The sequence below is a fragment of the Pseudopipra pipra genome, chromosome 5 (genome assembly GCF_036250125.1).
Source record: "Pseudopipra pipra isolate bDixPip1 chromosome 5, bDixPip1.hap1, whole genome shotgun sequence".
NCBI classification, from domain to species: domain Eukaryota; kingdom Metazoa; phylum Chordata; class Aves; order Passeriformes; family Pipridae; genus Pseudopipra; species Pseudopipra pipra.
Genome location: NC_087553.1, coordinates 5,751,146 through 5,768,114, shown reverse-complemented (window position 1 = coordinate 5,768,114; position 16,969 = coordinate 5,751,146). Strand labels below are relative to the sequence as shown.

Here is a 16,969-nt window from a genome sequence, read left to right as displayed (position 1 = left end):
AAAGCAGAGTAATGAACAGAAAAGACCAACAAACTGCTACCATATGATTTCAGCAAAATGGGCTGGACATCGATGTAGAAAGGCAAAATCCTCAAAGAATGGAAAACACAGATATTAAGCCCAAGAAAGGTCAGTCGACAGGGCAGAAAAGGAAACCTATGGAAACCAGCCAGGGAGATTAAAGTTAAGCCCCACACAACTCTTATTTCACGTTGAAAGCCACAAACCATTCCTGGAAAGGAAGAAACTTTTATGCTCACTCTTAGCCTTGATGTGAGCAACCTTCTTAAATGCTTCTCTATTTTATGAGAAGGGACTAAGTTCCCAGAGTTTTCCATTTACTCCTCCCTCAGGACTTTGGAAGCTGTTGTTCTTTCTTTCAACTTGGGATCATCTTCTACCATAGTCAGCTTTTGCTGGTCAGTATCAAGGGGAATCAGTCCATGAGACAGAGAAGATAAATAGTGGATATGCAAGCACTGGATAACCCAGACACAGCAGGAAAGCAGCGGTTTTGAATTTGGATACAGACTTGAGAACACCAAAACCAGGAAACTTAGATGAATTACAGACTATTGGGTAACCAAAAAAAAAAAAAAGAAAGAAAGAAAAAAGACTGGAAATAGCCATTAGTTCAAAATAGAGCAGAGATCACAATTAATAGATACCTTCTGTCCTATCACTTATCACAGAGCAGTTTGAACAACCAAGGAAACAGTTATAACAATGAGAACATATGTACTTCTTCACATGCTCAAGATGCCTTTCAGACATTACACACCTACTACACCAGACAACCTGTGTTCCCACAAGATGAACATTCCTACTCACGTGTTACACTTGGAGATGAAGATGCAAGGAGCTGGACTGATGTCTCCAAGCCCACATAGTAAGTTAGAAGCAACATCAGAACACAGGAATTTCCAGTTGACCAGACTGCAAGGCCTCTTGGTCTACTCCTTAATTTAAGGGCCTTTTTCCTCCCACCACCAGAGAAGGGAGAATACAGTGAATCACTGAACAACATTTCCATTGGTTAAAAAGCAGGTTTTTTAATTATTCTCTATTAATGTCTCTCAAACGGTTTTCCTTGCCCCAAAGGGCAGAAGCTGTCCAGCATGGCCCTATGTGAAATATATAAGTGATAGAAAGGAAATGAACAGGGCATGAGAGAGTCATGCAGTGCTTGGTTTCTTTCCTGAGGTACAGGGCCACACACATTGCATACTTTTATGTAATGAATTTGTTTTAAAAAGTTGTATTTATTTCAGCCTGTGGTAATGCAGTGTATTTAGATTATTACAGCCTGGTGCTACCACTAAATTCAACACCAGTTTTGATTTGTGATTGCAGTACTGTTAGATGTCAGTATAGGACATTGCACCATGGACTGATAAAAGGGTCTGACTGTATTTATAGTTGGAGACATCTTTGTCTTCTGCATTTGAGCAGGTTTTCCAGCTTTTCAAGGTGGTCACTTGACCACCCGGAAGTTGAAACCAACAAGATAAACAGAGTGTGGAAAGGTCCCTTCTGAACAAGAGTAATCGCACCTAAAAGATGACGTCACAGTTTTTGGAATTATGACTGCACTAAGAAATTACTGTGTTTGAAAGGACTTGACAGAACATTGCAAATCTGGGAGCGGTGGGTTTTCTTGATTAATTTGTTAGGAAAGAGAATCCGCAACTCAGATGTGATTCCCTCCACCAATATTGGTCACAGTTGACTGTAGGGTACTGAATCTGGAACTGAAAAGAAATGAAGGAAAAGCAAGCAACATAATGTGATTGAGACAATTCATCAGCAGACAACAGCAATTTGCTTATATTTATTCTAAAATACTTCCAAAAGAAGAATCTTATGAAAGTCACTGTATTTCTTCATTGCAGAAGAGCAACTGTTTGGTCTGATACTGCTGTCAAAACACAGCAGCTGCTCAATGCATTGTTTTAAAAGGAAATAACACTTAACACACTGATATGGACTTAGCTAATTAAAGCCATGCATACATCCAGTGGAGGGCACTAGTTTGGGCTGGAGCACAATGTCCTCCATGAGGCTGCAAAAGTTCTACCCAAAAGGTAAATCTTAGACATCCAAAATACCTTGTGTCATGTTTACTTGCATCCTAAAAATGTTCAAACACAAATACCTCATTCTGGACAAGCTTTCTGGGATGTTCTGTTTGGGTTGCTATGGGTGATTGGAAGCACCAGAATTAATGGTGATTGGCAAGGCACTTTAAGACTGAGAGCACTTTCAACCAGCACTGATTTCATTCAAAACCATGGAAAAGTAGGGAGTCAAAAGGACCTTGAGAGAACCAAGGTCCATTGTACTACCATCATCGGTACCACCTCCTCCTCAGATACCTGAATGCCAATGAAGAAATAAAAAAGATATCTCCACAAATTAGGAACATGTTCAGGTCCATTAAATATCATCTGATCATGTGGACAAACAGCTGGAGCTGAACCAGCTTCCCTGCAATGTGTTCAGCACATGTCCAACAAGGTTAGCTCTTCCCATGGCGACCCAGACCTTTTCCTTTCCTTGTTCTGGGACACACATTCCATACCTAGGTAGGCACCTTCAGAAGACACTTATGCACTTCTCAGCTACAAAAAGAAAATGGGCCAGTCATGACTGTAATTCTCTCAGGCAATAGGCAGGAAGTGGGTGAAGCTCCCAGAGAGTAACTTTGTGGGAGCTTCCTAAATCCTCACAAAGGAGCATGCAGAGCGACCAGCTCACGGTTATAGACCAGCTCCAGTTACAGACACTAATAACATTGCATTGCAAACCTGAGGTAACCTCTAACAAGCTCCTGGTGACACAGATAAGAGACAACATTCAGGTGAACCTGCTTTGGGGGATATTGTCAGGAAGTCACGTACACCAACCAACCCTTCCACACGAAGTGATGGGTGTCCCAGGTCATTTTCACCAAGCAGGATATGCCTGGTGCTGAATCATCACTGCACATGCTCTTGTACATTTTTGTAACATGCAGCTTGTTGCCAACTATAATTTGATGTTTAACACTCAGTACTACAGAACACAACAAGGTAGCTAAAACTTAAAACCTTTATAAGAAGAGCTAACTTCACCATATGAATTTACAGCTTTTTCCCCTGTACCTTAATGGTAGCAATAAATGCTGCCAACTTACATTAAAGGAGCATCCACTATCCAACCAGCAACCCTGAGCCTCTAGGCCATTTCTTCCAGTCCCTGGCAAAGCATTTCATTACAAATAATTCAGAGGAAGTTCTTACTTCTTTGTAGGACCCCAGTTCCCAGCACCTTTGAGAATCTCACTTGTTACCGCAGAAGATACAAAAATGTGGTAGTATAAACAATTTCAAACACTGTGCATTTGACAGAACGCAGCTTGTGTAAAAAGGGTTTTTTGAAAAGAAATAATTCCCACTGATTTTGATTATACTTATTATTTACTTTATTGAATTATTTCTGCTTTTAAAATATACACTTCTTGCTCATGTTCTGCACTGTCTATTAAGATGGAGACTAAAACTAGACTGATTGGTTTTGCCTTTGGAATTCTGGTATCAGCTACCAACACAATAATTTTATGTTTAAATTGTAAATAATACCTGGTGAAATTTTAATCCAAACCAGTAAAACTTTTAAACTGAAATCTTGAAATTGTTTCCAGAAGCATTTCTCTCAATATCTAATTGTGCAACCTTTTTGAAGAACAGAATTGGTATTTTATGCCTACATTATGCAACCACATTGCACTCTGAAAAAGGAATTATTCAGGGGGAATAATATTTCTTCAAAGAATGATTAATGAACTGAAAAGAAAAACCTGATGTTGTTACACTTCTCGCCTATCAGGCAAATACATAGAACAAATCAGTATGTTTTGTCCAAAGGCTGGAAAGCGTCCTAGCGACTCCCAACTGTCCGTAAATATATTATACTTCAGAAAAGCACGGTGCTCCAAGCCCGTAGACAGAGTGATATTCCTATTCAGTATGTAGACTCCATCATTGTGGAGAGTGCAAGTCAAGTTAAGACCCGATTTTGATGAGTTCTCATTGAGGTAGAGCCATTCTTTGGTAGCAATGTTGTAAGACTGCACAGTCAACACGTCCTCACTTTGGCTGGATCTCTGGTTTGGTCCAAGTTCAAGAATACAACCCCCTACCAGATATATAGTTTCTTCAACAGAGAGCATCTGCTGCTTGCGAACGTGGACATCACAGAGTTCAAAGTTGGTCCAGGAATCAGAAGTGGGACAGTACTGCAAAATGTTCATATTCCTGTCTGAAACAGAGAGGAGACATTCACAAATAAATAACTGTATCGGAAGGTAGTCAGGGAGGAAGGTTATTCCTCCCTACAAACTGCATCAGCCTTTATTACAGATAACATATTACAGTGCAAAAGCATGGCAAAAGAGGGAAGAAATACTGATCACTGGGAACTGCAACTCTTTGTCCCTGACAAGAAAGTTTGAACATTCTGTTCCTTTGCAGAAGGGAAAAATTATGCTACTTCTGGCACATTCCATGTTGTAAACTGCCTGGGGATGCACACTTTAGCAGAATAATCCCTACCTTCTAACTTACACTTTTTATTTTGTCTCTGATTGATATGTAAAATTTTTTTATGAAAAGGGAAATGGAGCAATATTCTCCTCTCCAACAGTGGTCATAGATGAATCAAATTATCATGAAGACAGTATGCTTCATTAATGGCTGTCAAGTGCTGATTTATCACCCAAGTTTAACTTCAGTACTCTCCATTCATTCCATAAATCGAAATTTATGGAATAAAATTCATAAAACTGCTTACATTTCAGCAAGTGGCACGAATGACCTAAGGGCACCTTATAAAGAGAGAAACACACATTGTCAAAATCATCCAGGAACCATGAACTCTGTGCTCCAGCATCAGACAGAGGCTCAGAAAGAAGCTGAAGTCATCTCCACACTTCAGTTACAACTCAGTGTGTGCATGTGTTTGCTATGGGGTTATTCTACAAAATCGCTACAATACCATCCTGATTTACAGTCCAGTGAAGATGCTGGCTGTGTTCAAGGCTTCACTAAATTATCACACAACGCACAGGACTCATTAGCTAATAAATTCAGTTTCAGTCTCTGGAGACCTGAGCTTAAATCCAAACTCAAGTGACAAGCGGCAACAGGTTTGCAGAGTCCAGACTGGTCTTTTAATAAAATCTGCTCCATGTTACAAGTCTATCCTGCATGACAATTTCCAGATGAACTCCCAAAGGGAAGAGCAGACAGCGACATACTGTCAAGTTATGTAAGGGCACAGGTATAAATAGCCAGAAATGTAACTGGATTGCCATGAATGAAGTGCATCAGTGGCATTAGGGAGGTGCTGCTCTAGCATTTGCCTGCGCTCTGATTATTTTCATAGCAACGTCCTATGAAATTGCTGATCAAAGCTCTACATATAGATGACCTTTGTCGACAAACAGATCATTCTCTGACTCATTAAGGGGAGGGGGAAATCCCAATTAAGTTTCTATGACTATCTACAGCAGTAAACTTCCCCTGTAAAAAGTGCTATCATTTGAGAGGGGGGTGTATGAAAGAGAAGTCCATTGCAACGTGGCCCTCATTTGCTCAGTCCACAGCCTGGGTCTTTTATATCCACTGAAATAATGAAAAAAAAACCCTGAACCAAAACCCACAATACAAAACATGAACTTTATAGTGCCTGACATGGAGTTTCTATTAGGATCTATGTCTGCAAGTGAGAGCTGCAAACTGGAAAGAGTGTCAACAAGTGTCATTATAATTTACAGTGGGAAATGCCAGATCCTCCCATATTTTGGAAAGTTCAGTCTCAGGAGAAAGTTCTATGCAAATTAAAAAAATAGCCCACAAAACCTACCAAAACTGAGGTATATATAGAAATACCACAAAATACTAAAAACTGGGTAACATATAAAAAATATTAATTGCTGCATATGTTTTATGTACTGAATATAGCAAACCAGCAAATAAACCTCAGTGTCTCTCAGATAGTTAGGCCTTAACACTCTCTGACATCTCCATAATTTGGAAGGTAAATCTCCAGTGTAACTCTGGCAATTCTGGTTTCTAAATCTGCTAGCTGTCCTAAGCCAAGGTGTCACAGATAAACTACTTGTAGACCCTTATTCACAAAGCTATTGATAACAAGCACAGGCATTTGCTGTTCCGAAAGGCTTATGTTTAAATCCAAGATCAAAGTGTGCTGCTTATCCACTACTCAAGACTGCATATTGTTTTACTATCCTGTTTCCACCGAAAAAGACTTTTAGGAAAAGACCTAGGGAAAAACAGAGGCCTGAAGGACAGCAGCAATCCCCTGAGGTATGGGAGAAGCAACAGGTAAATGACTGTCATCTCACAGGTAGTTAAGTACTGAGTAAGGAGCTCAACACAAGGTAGCAATCCTGAATGCACATGCCTTGTTAATGAATTTTAAGGGAATGGGATCTGCATTAGCAATGTGCTGATCTTCCCCTCCATGACACCAGGAGTAGACAGCCCCACGAAAGAACAGCACAAACATCAGAGAAGGAACTTGCAAAGTACAGGGGGTGTAGGTGAAAAGCTGGTCCTCCCATAATCATGTAATCCCAAATCTACTTACCTCTTTTTTCTCTAGATAAAAGTGACAAAACCCTAACTCTGGTCTCTAGAGACAAGTCTTCCCCATTACCCTGTTTCAAACCCTTCTCCTCGTTCTCTTGTCTTAAAGGACCTTTCCCTTGGGATCTGACCTTTCAGCACAGCATGTGTTTTGTGCCAGACATCTCTGAGACCTAGTGCTGGACATCAGGGAGCACAGTACTCCCCAACAGGTCTTTTACTGGGGATGACCAAAGGACTGGGACTGCAGAACATACCACAGCATGGCCCTCTGTATGGACACAGGCATGTCCATAGACTTCATTTTCCTCAGCAAAGCCAAGAGATTCTGGGTCAGAATGGACTGGACAAGATGTGTTTGAAGGTTTTCATTACCATAAGGACCATGAATAGCAGCAGCATGTCTTTTAAAAGCTTTAAAATTATTCAGAGCTAAAATCTTCTCAGACACTAGAAGGGACAGCTTGTTCTGTCTGTAAAAGTTGATTTGTCTTCTCATTTTATTCTCCATTTGGAAAGAAAACCTTTAAAACTACTGTGGTCAGATGAAGTGGGCAAAGGCCAAATTCAAACTTAGGAAATCCTGGTAAATACTGAAAATTTGACAAGTAAAAAAACCTGACTTCTAAAGCTCTGAGAAAATGTATTCCTCCCAAAGAATGGCACTCTGTGTTTAAGGAATAAGCAAATGGGAGCTCTTTTTAAGTGACTTGCTTTTCCACTGGATAAAGGAAAAGTAATTGTCAGGAGAGAATGAAACTTCAAATCCTTCCCTCTGTACAGTGTCCTCAGAAAACAGGGTATAGAAATGAAGTAAGTTAAAAATATTGGTTCTTGCTTAACTTTTAGCTTATGATATTAAGTTATTAAGCTACAGCTTGAATTTGCCTGTGAAACACTGAAATGTTGTAGTGAAAAGACCATGACATCTGTTAATACATGAGAAATACGAACGCAGGAAGATATTGTCTACACATTTCTCCTTCTGTCAATCTAAACCAAATATTTAAAAACTAAACAAAGTGCATCTGTTGAGGCCTCTCTTTGTACTATGTGATCAAAATCTAAAAAAAAAATGAGGGCTAAGCTGGGTGCCGAAGTATCCATCACTTTGTTCTCTCACAATAATACAGCCCCAGATCCATGTTGGAACAAAAATATAAATACCTGATTCCTCTTCAACAGAGCTATTTTTTTTTTCATTTGTCAATTAATTTCTACCAGTGATTTATTTCCACATATTTTAATTAGCATTATGCAGCTTTCTACATCAGGTCAACAGCTTTCTGAGACACAGAAGAAAATTATCCGGGCCTTAGAAACAATCAGGTAAAACAAAAAAAGAAAAAAAAAAAAAAGTAGTAGAAGCAAACTTTCTACCTCGTGTAGTGTATCCTCCGATAACGTAGATCTTGCCCTTGCATTCACAAGCTGAGAATTCTACAAGAGGGTTTGGCATGGACGCCACGAAATTCCACCAGTCGTTTTCCGGGTTGTAGCACTCCACGTTGGAAAGGGATTGACCACCGATGGCATAGAGCTTTCCATTCACAGCCAAAAGCTTAAAATTGGATCTGAAAGAAACGATTGCAGCATTGAAATAGGTTACACAGATGTACAGAAATATAGGGGAAAGCGCTTCCTATCCAGGCTTCAACACACTCATCACCACTCACAGCTTGTACCATCACTTGCAACGTCTGAACTCTTCTGTGCAAGGCCAAAATTCTGTAATTACACTGTAATTACTTAGAGCTGTAACCAGTGACATTCTGGGTGTTATTGATGTTGACGCTGAGACTGATGAATATTTTATTTTGCATTTCAGTGAGTGCCAGTTTGAGCTCTAACTGTTCAGTTAACTAATGTGCTCAGTAGATGTCTCGTTTTTATTAGGCTTTTAGTAAAGTATCTCTAGTAGAGAAAAATGCATTACATGTCGTGGGAGACACATGTACACACAGTGAAGGATACTAGTAAAAATTGCAGAAATTTCAAACAAGACTTGATGAATGCCTAACAATGCATACTTGTCTTAGGTTGTATTATAGAATCTCTTCAATAACCCTAATAAAAAGCAATTTAAAGTGGAACACATTGAATCACGTTCTGCAAAGGGAAGAGTGAATCTCCTGTACCCTATTCAGCATTAAACTACTAAATACATCCTCCATCCCACTGAAGCAAGATCTATCTGTAAATTATGTTCTAGCCACAAAATACATTGCACTCCATGAGCAACTATTTATTTCTCATTCTGTTCCATTATGCTCTCAAATTTCACACATGGTAAAGGGCAACTTTCTAATTACCGAAGCACAAGAAACCTTCTATCTTACACTCTGAAGGTGATACAGACAGAAACAAACAGTCCATGGATAATAAAGGTGCAAGTCTGCAGGAAGAAATTTGAGGAATTGAAGACAGAAGCATTGTATGGTCAGCAATCCCTTCCAGCTATGGAAGCTGGGCTAATAAAAGATGAGCTCCTCCTCTCCTCAGAACCAGTCTCATTGCCTAGAAAGGTTGTTACTTCTCTGCTGCTCAGCCAATTGAGATTTTACCGTGAGTATCCCAATTACCAGGATGTGTGAAAGTCGTTGGAGTGCCCCAGCTCAGCATAAAGCCAAACAGGGAACTGTGCTATGTCTGTAAAACTGAAATGATGTTTGAGACTCGCACTGGCCTGCTGAGCAGCAAAGGGAGTTTCACTCTGCATGAATCCAAGACTCAAAAACTTACCACTGAGTAGTTTTGCAGGGTTTTGTCTGGACAAAATGAACCCTGCCCAGCAGCAGACTGCCCTGCAATTTCTTCTTATTAAATATATTCGGAAAAAGAATTTGTTTCCAGATGGAATGATTTTGTTCTTCTCATCCTGATATAGCTTTGGAAACTAATATGCTCCTTAGAAGGAATTAATTGGGTTTTATTCTTTTTTTGTTTCCTGACATTTACAACGAAGTCATTCTGGTCATCTTCTCTCTGTAGCAGTTATGTTTTCCATTTTAGAGAATCCAGAATACCATGGTAATCAGAAGCAGGTATGAAATGAGGATAATTACTTGAAAAGCATTATGATTTTCAAAGCAATGTACCTGTTCTAAAAGTTAGAATAGAAAAAAAACTATCCCCAAATTAACAAAGGGACAAAACCAGAAAATGTAAATGCATTTTCCAAGTAATTCTTTGAAATCTAAAGTATGTTAGAAATTCTGTAATTCTGTGCCTATGAAGGAGATGGTGCAGAATGTTGCTTTGTAAACTGAGTCCATGCACACACAGATAGCACTTCCCCATTCTAGGATTTTTTAGCCACTTTTAAAACATGCTGTTTCTGCCACTGAGGACAAGAATTAACTAAACAAGTGTGTAGTGTCCAAACATTAAAAGAATCCAGGTTTCCTAATTCACATGTGCTTCTCTAGTTACCCTCTAATTGTAACCCCTTGCTATTTTGTCTAAATGGAGGCAATTTATCTGGTTTTGGTTGATGGCCTTTGCATCACTGGATTGTTTCTTGCAGCACAGGGAAAACTATCTGGTGAAACACGTACAGCACAACTTTCAACTTTAAATATTCTAAAAGGAGGCCACACACTTTTGTATCAGTCATTTAACCACTTCCAACACTTCTTAAAACAGATGACATTCAGTGGAAGTATCTCAGATTTACGGAACTCATTAAAGATTAGGTTCATTTTACTCAAAAGTAGCTGCAAGTATCCATCAGCACACTTTATATGAAAGTTTGGACAATGGCTCAATATATTACTAAAACTTCTGTCATTCACTTTTCCAGGCCAGTAACAGCAGGTGTTTTTATGGAGAGTGAACATTAGGAAATATTTAGTGCATTTTTACACTTTTTAATGTGTTGGAGCAGCTGGAAAGAAGGAAAGCAAACACTGAGCAACCAGCCAGCTCTCCACAACTAACAACTGTTCCATGGACTACAGCTTGGAAACAACAGAGCTGAATGGTCCATCAGATTCAACCGCAATGTAACTCCACTGGCACCAGTGGTTTATCCAAACCCAAGGGATGAAAAGGCACTTTCAAAACACCAGGCCTAGTGGGTCCCTTCTTGTTGGGGCAAGACAAGGTATGAGGTATCTTCTGACGACCCCATTTACTCTGAATGGAACCCCAGGAACACGAGCAAGCATGAGCCATGGGGCTTTATCAAAGTTCCAAATACGTTTTTCATTCAATGTGCAAAGCACTACATGCACAAAGGAAGAAGAATATAATGCACGAACACAAGGGATCCAGGGGTGAAAGAGGCTTTCTGGATACAAGACACCTCTCAATAACTTCCCAAAACTCCCACATCATTCTGGACTGTGTTAAGAGCCATAGATGTATCTGCAGGAGACCCCTGTGGCAGTGCCTATAAAGAGGACAGTCGCATGTTTTCTGTTCACTGGCAGATATTACTCATTTAGTAAACAACAAAAAGGAGTTAGCACAGATACTAGGGAGGACTTTCTGTTCAGAGGGGTGGCTAAACATGGGAGGAAGGAGGTTGGGATCTACATTGCTGGAGGGTTTTGAGAACAAGTTAGACGTGTATTTGCAAGGTAACCTTGGTCCTGCTGCAGAATCCGAGGCTCGAATTAACTAACATATTGTTTCCTCCTGCCAAGTGATCAACTTTAGCCTTAAAATTTCTCACAAATCATATGATCTTTTTCTTCTTTTTTCTAAAGTACTCACAACAAAGAATCATGAAAGCACAGTTACAAGGCAATTCCAAAACCATTTTATATTTTTTCAATGATCACTTTTTTCTTTTTTTTTTTTAATTTCTTATACGAGTCTGCAGAGCACATTGAATTCAATATTTAGCTTTGGAAGTGTGTGATAAATTTGTGATAAATAAGGTCTGACTATTTCTAACTTAATAATAATTTTTGAAAAGTCTATTTTCCTTCAACACAGAAGAATTTTGAGGGAAAAAGAACTAAAAAATGAGGAAAGAGAAGGTCTCATTAAACAGCTAGTATTCCCCTCTGCTATATGCCTCTAAGAGTTCTCAGGGTGGCAGCAGTTCAGGTACAGATTGCTCACAAAAATAATGTTCCACATGCATGTGTATAATTCCAGCCAGGGGCTTACATGGGTATTCCAAGCCTGGAAGATTTACCTGCCATGAGTAGGAATGTTCTGAAGGAAAACAAAAGTGGAATACACAGCTGCAACTGGCACATGCAGTAGAACTCCTATCAAGTATATTATTTTTAAATAGCAAATTTCAACTGATAGTGTAAACTAAAAAGTATAGAAGAGTATTCAAGGACATTACTTCCACCAGTCCTCTATGTACTTTGTTACCTTCTTGACCCCAAAAACCACAAGTGATCTTTGGCAATACTTACGATAAGTTTCTTCTATTAAAAAGTTCAGGTCATTTTTCTGAGGACACTCTTCCAAGTACATAAATATCTCTAGAAGGAAAAAACCTAGAAACTGTGATCTGTTATGGACAATTTGTGGCACTAGATTTAGCCCTCAGATGATAAGAAATTCCATGCTCAGTCACAGGCTTCCTATATGAGCCTGAGCAAATTATTTTAGCTCCCTTGTGCTAAATAGGGAATAACACTTCCTAAAGGACCTGTGGGCATCAGAAGAATAATATACAGGAGTTACCTATTGTGAACAAGTTTGAAACTACAATAATAAGACCTCTACACCTAGTAAAAAAGCTAACAGCAATAATCTAAACCAGAATGGCTGCTGAGCATTCAGGATAAATCTGATGGCTTTCGTCCTCTACTTAGAAGTAAGTTGGGACTATTTTATCTAAGCTTGTGTAGAGAATCTCAGCACCCTGGAATTCTGTATCACAACAATGGAAATAGTTAAAGATAAAAATATCATGTAATTTTTTTAAAGGTTTTCTGGGGCAGAGAATTCCTATATGAGCAGCAAACTAGCACAACTATTTCCACAACTCCTCAGCCTTTCCTTGAGGCCAACATATGCAGCCACTCATTTGGACAAATCCAGATACTCAGTTGTCTGAAGTCAAACCAACTTCAATGGAAACTGGAACCCTCCCTCAAGGTATGTAAAAAATTCATCCATGGGATGTAATTGTATCGGCTGACATAAATTCATTTGCCAGACAGTCACATGACTGCAATTCCTAAGCAGCAGGCTGGGCAACTGCCCTGCTTATTTTACTACAGCACAGCAAACTAAAAATACAATGCCAGGCAAAGTGCAGAACTAATTATACCACATGTGTGTGGCAGACAGGCAGCAGCACTTTTGATGTTTCCTGCAAAACCCCTCATATTCAAACTCTTCCTGCTCTTGGCTCCTTCAGCAGAGGCCATCCCTTTCTGCCTTCTGGCCACAAAATGTCGAGCGGGTCCTCAGGGAGCTGAAATATTATGTCAGATAGAAAAAAATAATAATTAATAACTGCAGAGGTGAGACTCCATGAAGGTGGTGAAGTCAAAAATGTGTTTTGTGAAGGAGTCAGCTGAGTTTCCATGAAAAAAAGTTCCCCCAATTATTCAGGGAGCAAGATACTCACTTGCTGATACTTTACATTCTAGGGGCAGCAGTAATTCTCAGTTCTTTTTGGCCTGAAATAAGTACCATGAAATGCAGGACTAGGATTATTCCAAAAATATCCATTTGCACGCTACTTTTCTGAAGTAAATTGCCAATGTGAAGATCTGTGCTAAGGAACACCTTGCTGTCACCTGTCCTGGGTTGGAAGATTAAGTTGGTGAAGATAGTAATATTAGGAGAAAATATCCATGTGTTCATTTCAAGTATAACGATCCCAGAAATAAAAAGGGAAAGCATGGAGGAAAAAAAGGCTGATCTAGAGTTTGAATACCCAGGTTGCAAGGTGAAAAAAGGGCCTTGAAAAAGTATTTTTCAAGAACCGTGCTGCAGAATCTTCGCACGTCTTTCCTGTTATACACATGACACAACCCAAAACCTCATAACCTGATCAGTGAGTGATTATGGAGGCGATTATTTCAGTGAAGTTCTTGCAATACAGGAAAGGGGGAAAAAAGGTGAAATGGGTAAGACCTAATTTTAGGTCAAACCCTTGTTTTGAGGGGCTTTAGGTGGCAAAAGCTGAATAGAGCCTGCAGTTTTACTACCCAGATATAAAGCATTTATGCCAATGGTTTGGGTCTCTTCTTGCTCTTTCAGTTTACTGGACGAAGAATTTCCATTCTGCAGTGAATTTTGGCCTCCTTACTTGTTCTTTTTCCAAGAGACAAGATAAAATTTAAAATATTTTTTCTAAAATGGAAACATGAAGGAAGTTCACACTGGACAACAAAACCACTTTGTTTCAGTAAAGTAAAAGACTTTGTATTTATAACTCCAAAGCGTGATTAAGGTAGAGCAGCTACAGCCCTGACCAGGGAGAAGGCCTCTCTTCTTGGATCCTTCTCAAGGCTAGCTCCCTAATTCTCTTTCAATACAAATTATACAAGTGTTTCTGAATATTAACTTAAACATAAATGTCAAATAACCAATTAAAAAAGATAAAGGAAAAAAGAAAAATAGTCAAAATGATAAATGATTCCCAGCTCCAAATATTCCCACTAAGTGAGAAATTTCTCACAATCTTCCTGACATTTTTCTGGTGAACATTTAACTGAAATGCAGGCCTACAAAACATTCTGAGTTTTATGGAAGTACAAACCAATGAATAACTGCTCCAACTAAATTTTTTCAGCCATCTCCAGCTCTGGTAGAGAGTTTATCCCCACTAAGAGCAGGAAATTTTGTCACTTACTTAACTGGAATTAAAATATACCACAAAGAAAGCAGGACTGGAATTTTATCTTTGGGTTGTTGGGTTTTTTAAACCATTGTTATTTCTAAGAGAATTTTTACTACCACCCAGCTGTTTGGAGACACTGGATCCTTGTACACTGCAATTTAAAGAAGTGGGGAGCCCACCACCATTTCACACCAAGGTGAGTGATCGCTCATGGTGGAAGGTGAGCACAGTCTTCCTCTGCTGACGCCCAGCTCGTGGTCTCCCACAGCATTTAACAACGAACCCCGTCTCCCTCATCATTCCCCTGCCACGGCAGCTCCCCGAGGGTGGTCCCTGAACAGGAGAGAGGTGGCTGTGTTGTGCTGCTGTGGGATGAGTGTTGCTAGGAAAGCCTGTCCAGTGGCTCACTGCCAAGTGGTGGCCAAGCACTGCGGTCCTTCCCACCGCGGGATGCGAGGGACGCGCGAGGCTCATAACACAGAGACGGGGCCGAGCCACGCCCTGTAACACTGAGTCCAGCCAGTGCCGTGGGACCCAGCGGGATCTATTTCAACAATATACACGGACACAGGTGTATTTCAGGGAGCAAGGGTTACCTCTTCTGGTTCATTGAAGCCAGCTGAGTCCATTCGTTTAGGCAAGGGTTGTAACAATGGGCAGCCGAAATCTCCTGGCTGGTGATCCTGTAACCCCCGACGATGAACAGGTAATTGTCCAGCATCGCCGACCCGTAGCCTCGGACGCTCACCAGATCAGGGGGCAGGTTGTTGGCCAGGGGCAGCCACCGCTGCGCCTCCTCGTCATACCTCAGCATAGACCACGGGGGTTCCACCTGAGGGTGACAGCCTGGGGGCAGGCCCGGGGACGAGGTGCTCATGAAGTCCCCGATGACCACGAGGGTGGCGGTGCCCCTCATCCGCCTCTCCTTCAGCTGCTGCTGGAGAGCGTGGGGCAGGAGCAGATGTGGCCGGGCATCGGGCCTCCGCAGCACCTGATGGTAATGGGCGGCCATGAAGTCTAGACAGGCGTCGTGCAAGTCCTGGAGGCCGTAGACCTGCGCCAGGCGGTGCAGCTCGAAGCAGTTGCCCAACCTCACCTGGGACAGGAGCAGGCGGAGCAGGGGCGTGACCTGCAGGTAGGAAGCGGCCTCCACCAGCTCCTCCAGCAAAGGGGGATCCTCATCGCCGCCCTCCTCCTGCTCCAGCCTGGCCAGGCAGGACGTGTTGATGAAGTCCAGCACCAGCTCCAGCCCCAGGGCGCTCAGCCCCCCGCGCAGCAGCTGCTCCTCCTGCCCCTGCCCTGCCTCCCGCATTCCCGAGCGGTAGAGCGCTCGGAAATAGTCACTCTGCTCGATCAGCTTCCTCTTGCACACCGGGTAGCGCTTGTCCCCCAGCCGGATCTGCACCACCTCCTCCCCCGCACCGGCCCCATCCCCTGCTTCCCTTTCCCCCTCCTCTTCCTCCTCCTCCTCCCGCCGCCGCCGTTCCGCCAGGGACATCGCTCACCCCGGGCCTGGCTGCGCTTCAGCCCGGACGGTGCCGGCAGCGCCCCGGCTCCTCCTCCGCCGGGACGGGACGGGACGGGCCGGGATGGGAGGAGCGGAGCGGCGCCGGGATGCCGCGGGGGCGGGCGGGGAGGCGCTGCCACCGCTCAGGCCCTGCAAGGAGAGGGAAGGGAAAGAGAAAAAAAAAAACCCGCACGTAGAGAAGAAAGAAAGAAAAGCCCTAAAAAGGCAATGTTGAGCGCTCCGGCGCTGCCCGGCTACCAGCCGGGGGGGCCAGCAGGGCATCCCCCGGGCCCAGCGCTGGGGAGAGGGCACTGCCCATCCCGGGTGGGTGTCAGGGACACGGTGGGAAAGGCCGAGTGCTCGGCTCCAGGGGGACAGGCCAAAGGCTCAGCCATCGCCCCCGATGCTCCCTTCTCTCCGGCGCTCCTGATTTGGGCCGGGATCGCAGCTTCAGCCGCAGCTCTAACCCCTTGCCATAAATGTACCGCTGCATCCCTGGAAAAGGGGAACGTTCTCGAACCACACACGCAGGGAAAAAAGTACGGTATGTGTACACACAGCCAGAGAGGAGGAGGGAGTGGTACAGCCCGACACTCCATTCCCTAACAAAAAACAACCGACGGGCTCACCTTGCACATCTGGTGCAGCAGTGGGATTTAGGAATCACAGGTGTGATATGTAATTCTGCTATGATTCCTCCCGCATAAGTCCATCTGTGTCTCAGCTTCTGGTTTGGCCTGTGAAGACACTGTATAACCTGTTCTGCTACTCTGTATTCTCTATTTAAACCAAGTTGCTGGAACAGGACATCTCAGGAGAGTGAGCTACATACCAGGGCCCTGAGTTTGTTGGACATGAACAAGGAAAGAGTAAATTAACAACTGGGCATCTTGGGCAGGGATAAAGCAGCAGATTTGTTGTTTGAGTTGTTACATTATTCAAACATAATGACAGTTCTTCAAAACAAAACAAAACAAAACAACAACAAAAAAACCAAAACAAAACACCACCTGCTGAAACAGCTGAGGAGATCTGCCATCC

General features: G+C 42.1%; 1 protein-coding gene across 1 annotated transcript; it reads right to left on the bottom strand.

Moving 5' to 3' along the window:
- Positions 1 to 1,803: 1,803 nt before the first annotated feature.
- KLHL42 (kelch like family member 42) lies at positions 1,804 to 15,935 on the bottom strand. The gene is made up of 3 exons (XM_064654262.1): positions 15,018 to 15,935; positions 8,031 to 8,224; positions 1,804 to 4,299 (listed from the first exon to the last, which is right to left on the bottom strand). Exons 1-3 carry the CDS (start codon positions 15,917 to 15,919, stop codon positions 3,848 to 3,850), a joined length of 1,548 nt encoding a protein of 515 aa, XP_064510332.1. The 5' UTR covers positions 15,920 to 15,935; the 3' UTR covers positions 1,804 to 3,847.
- Positions 15,936 to 16,969: the final 1,034 nt, after the last annotated feature.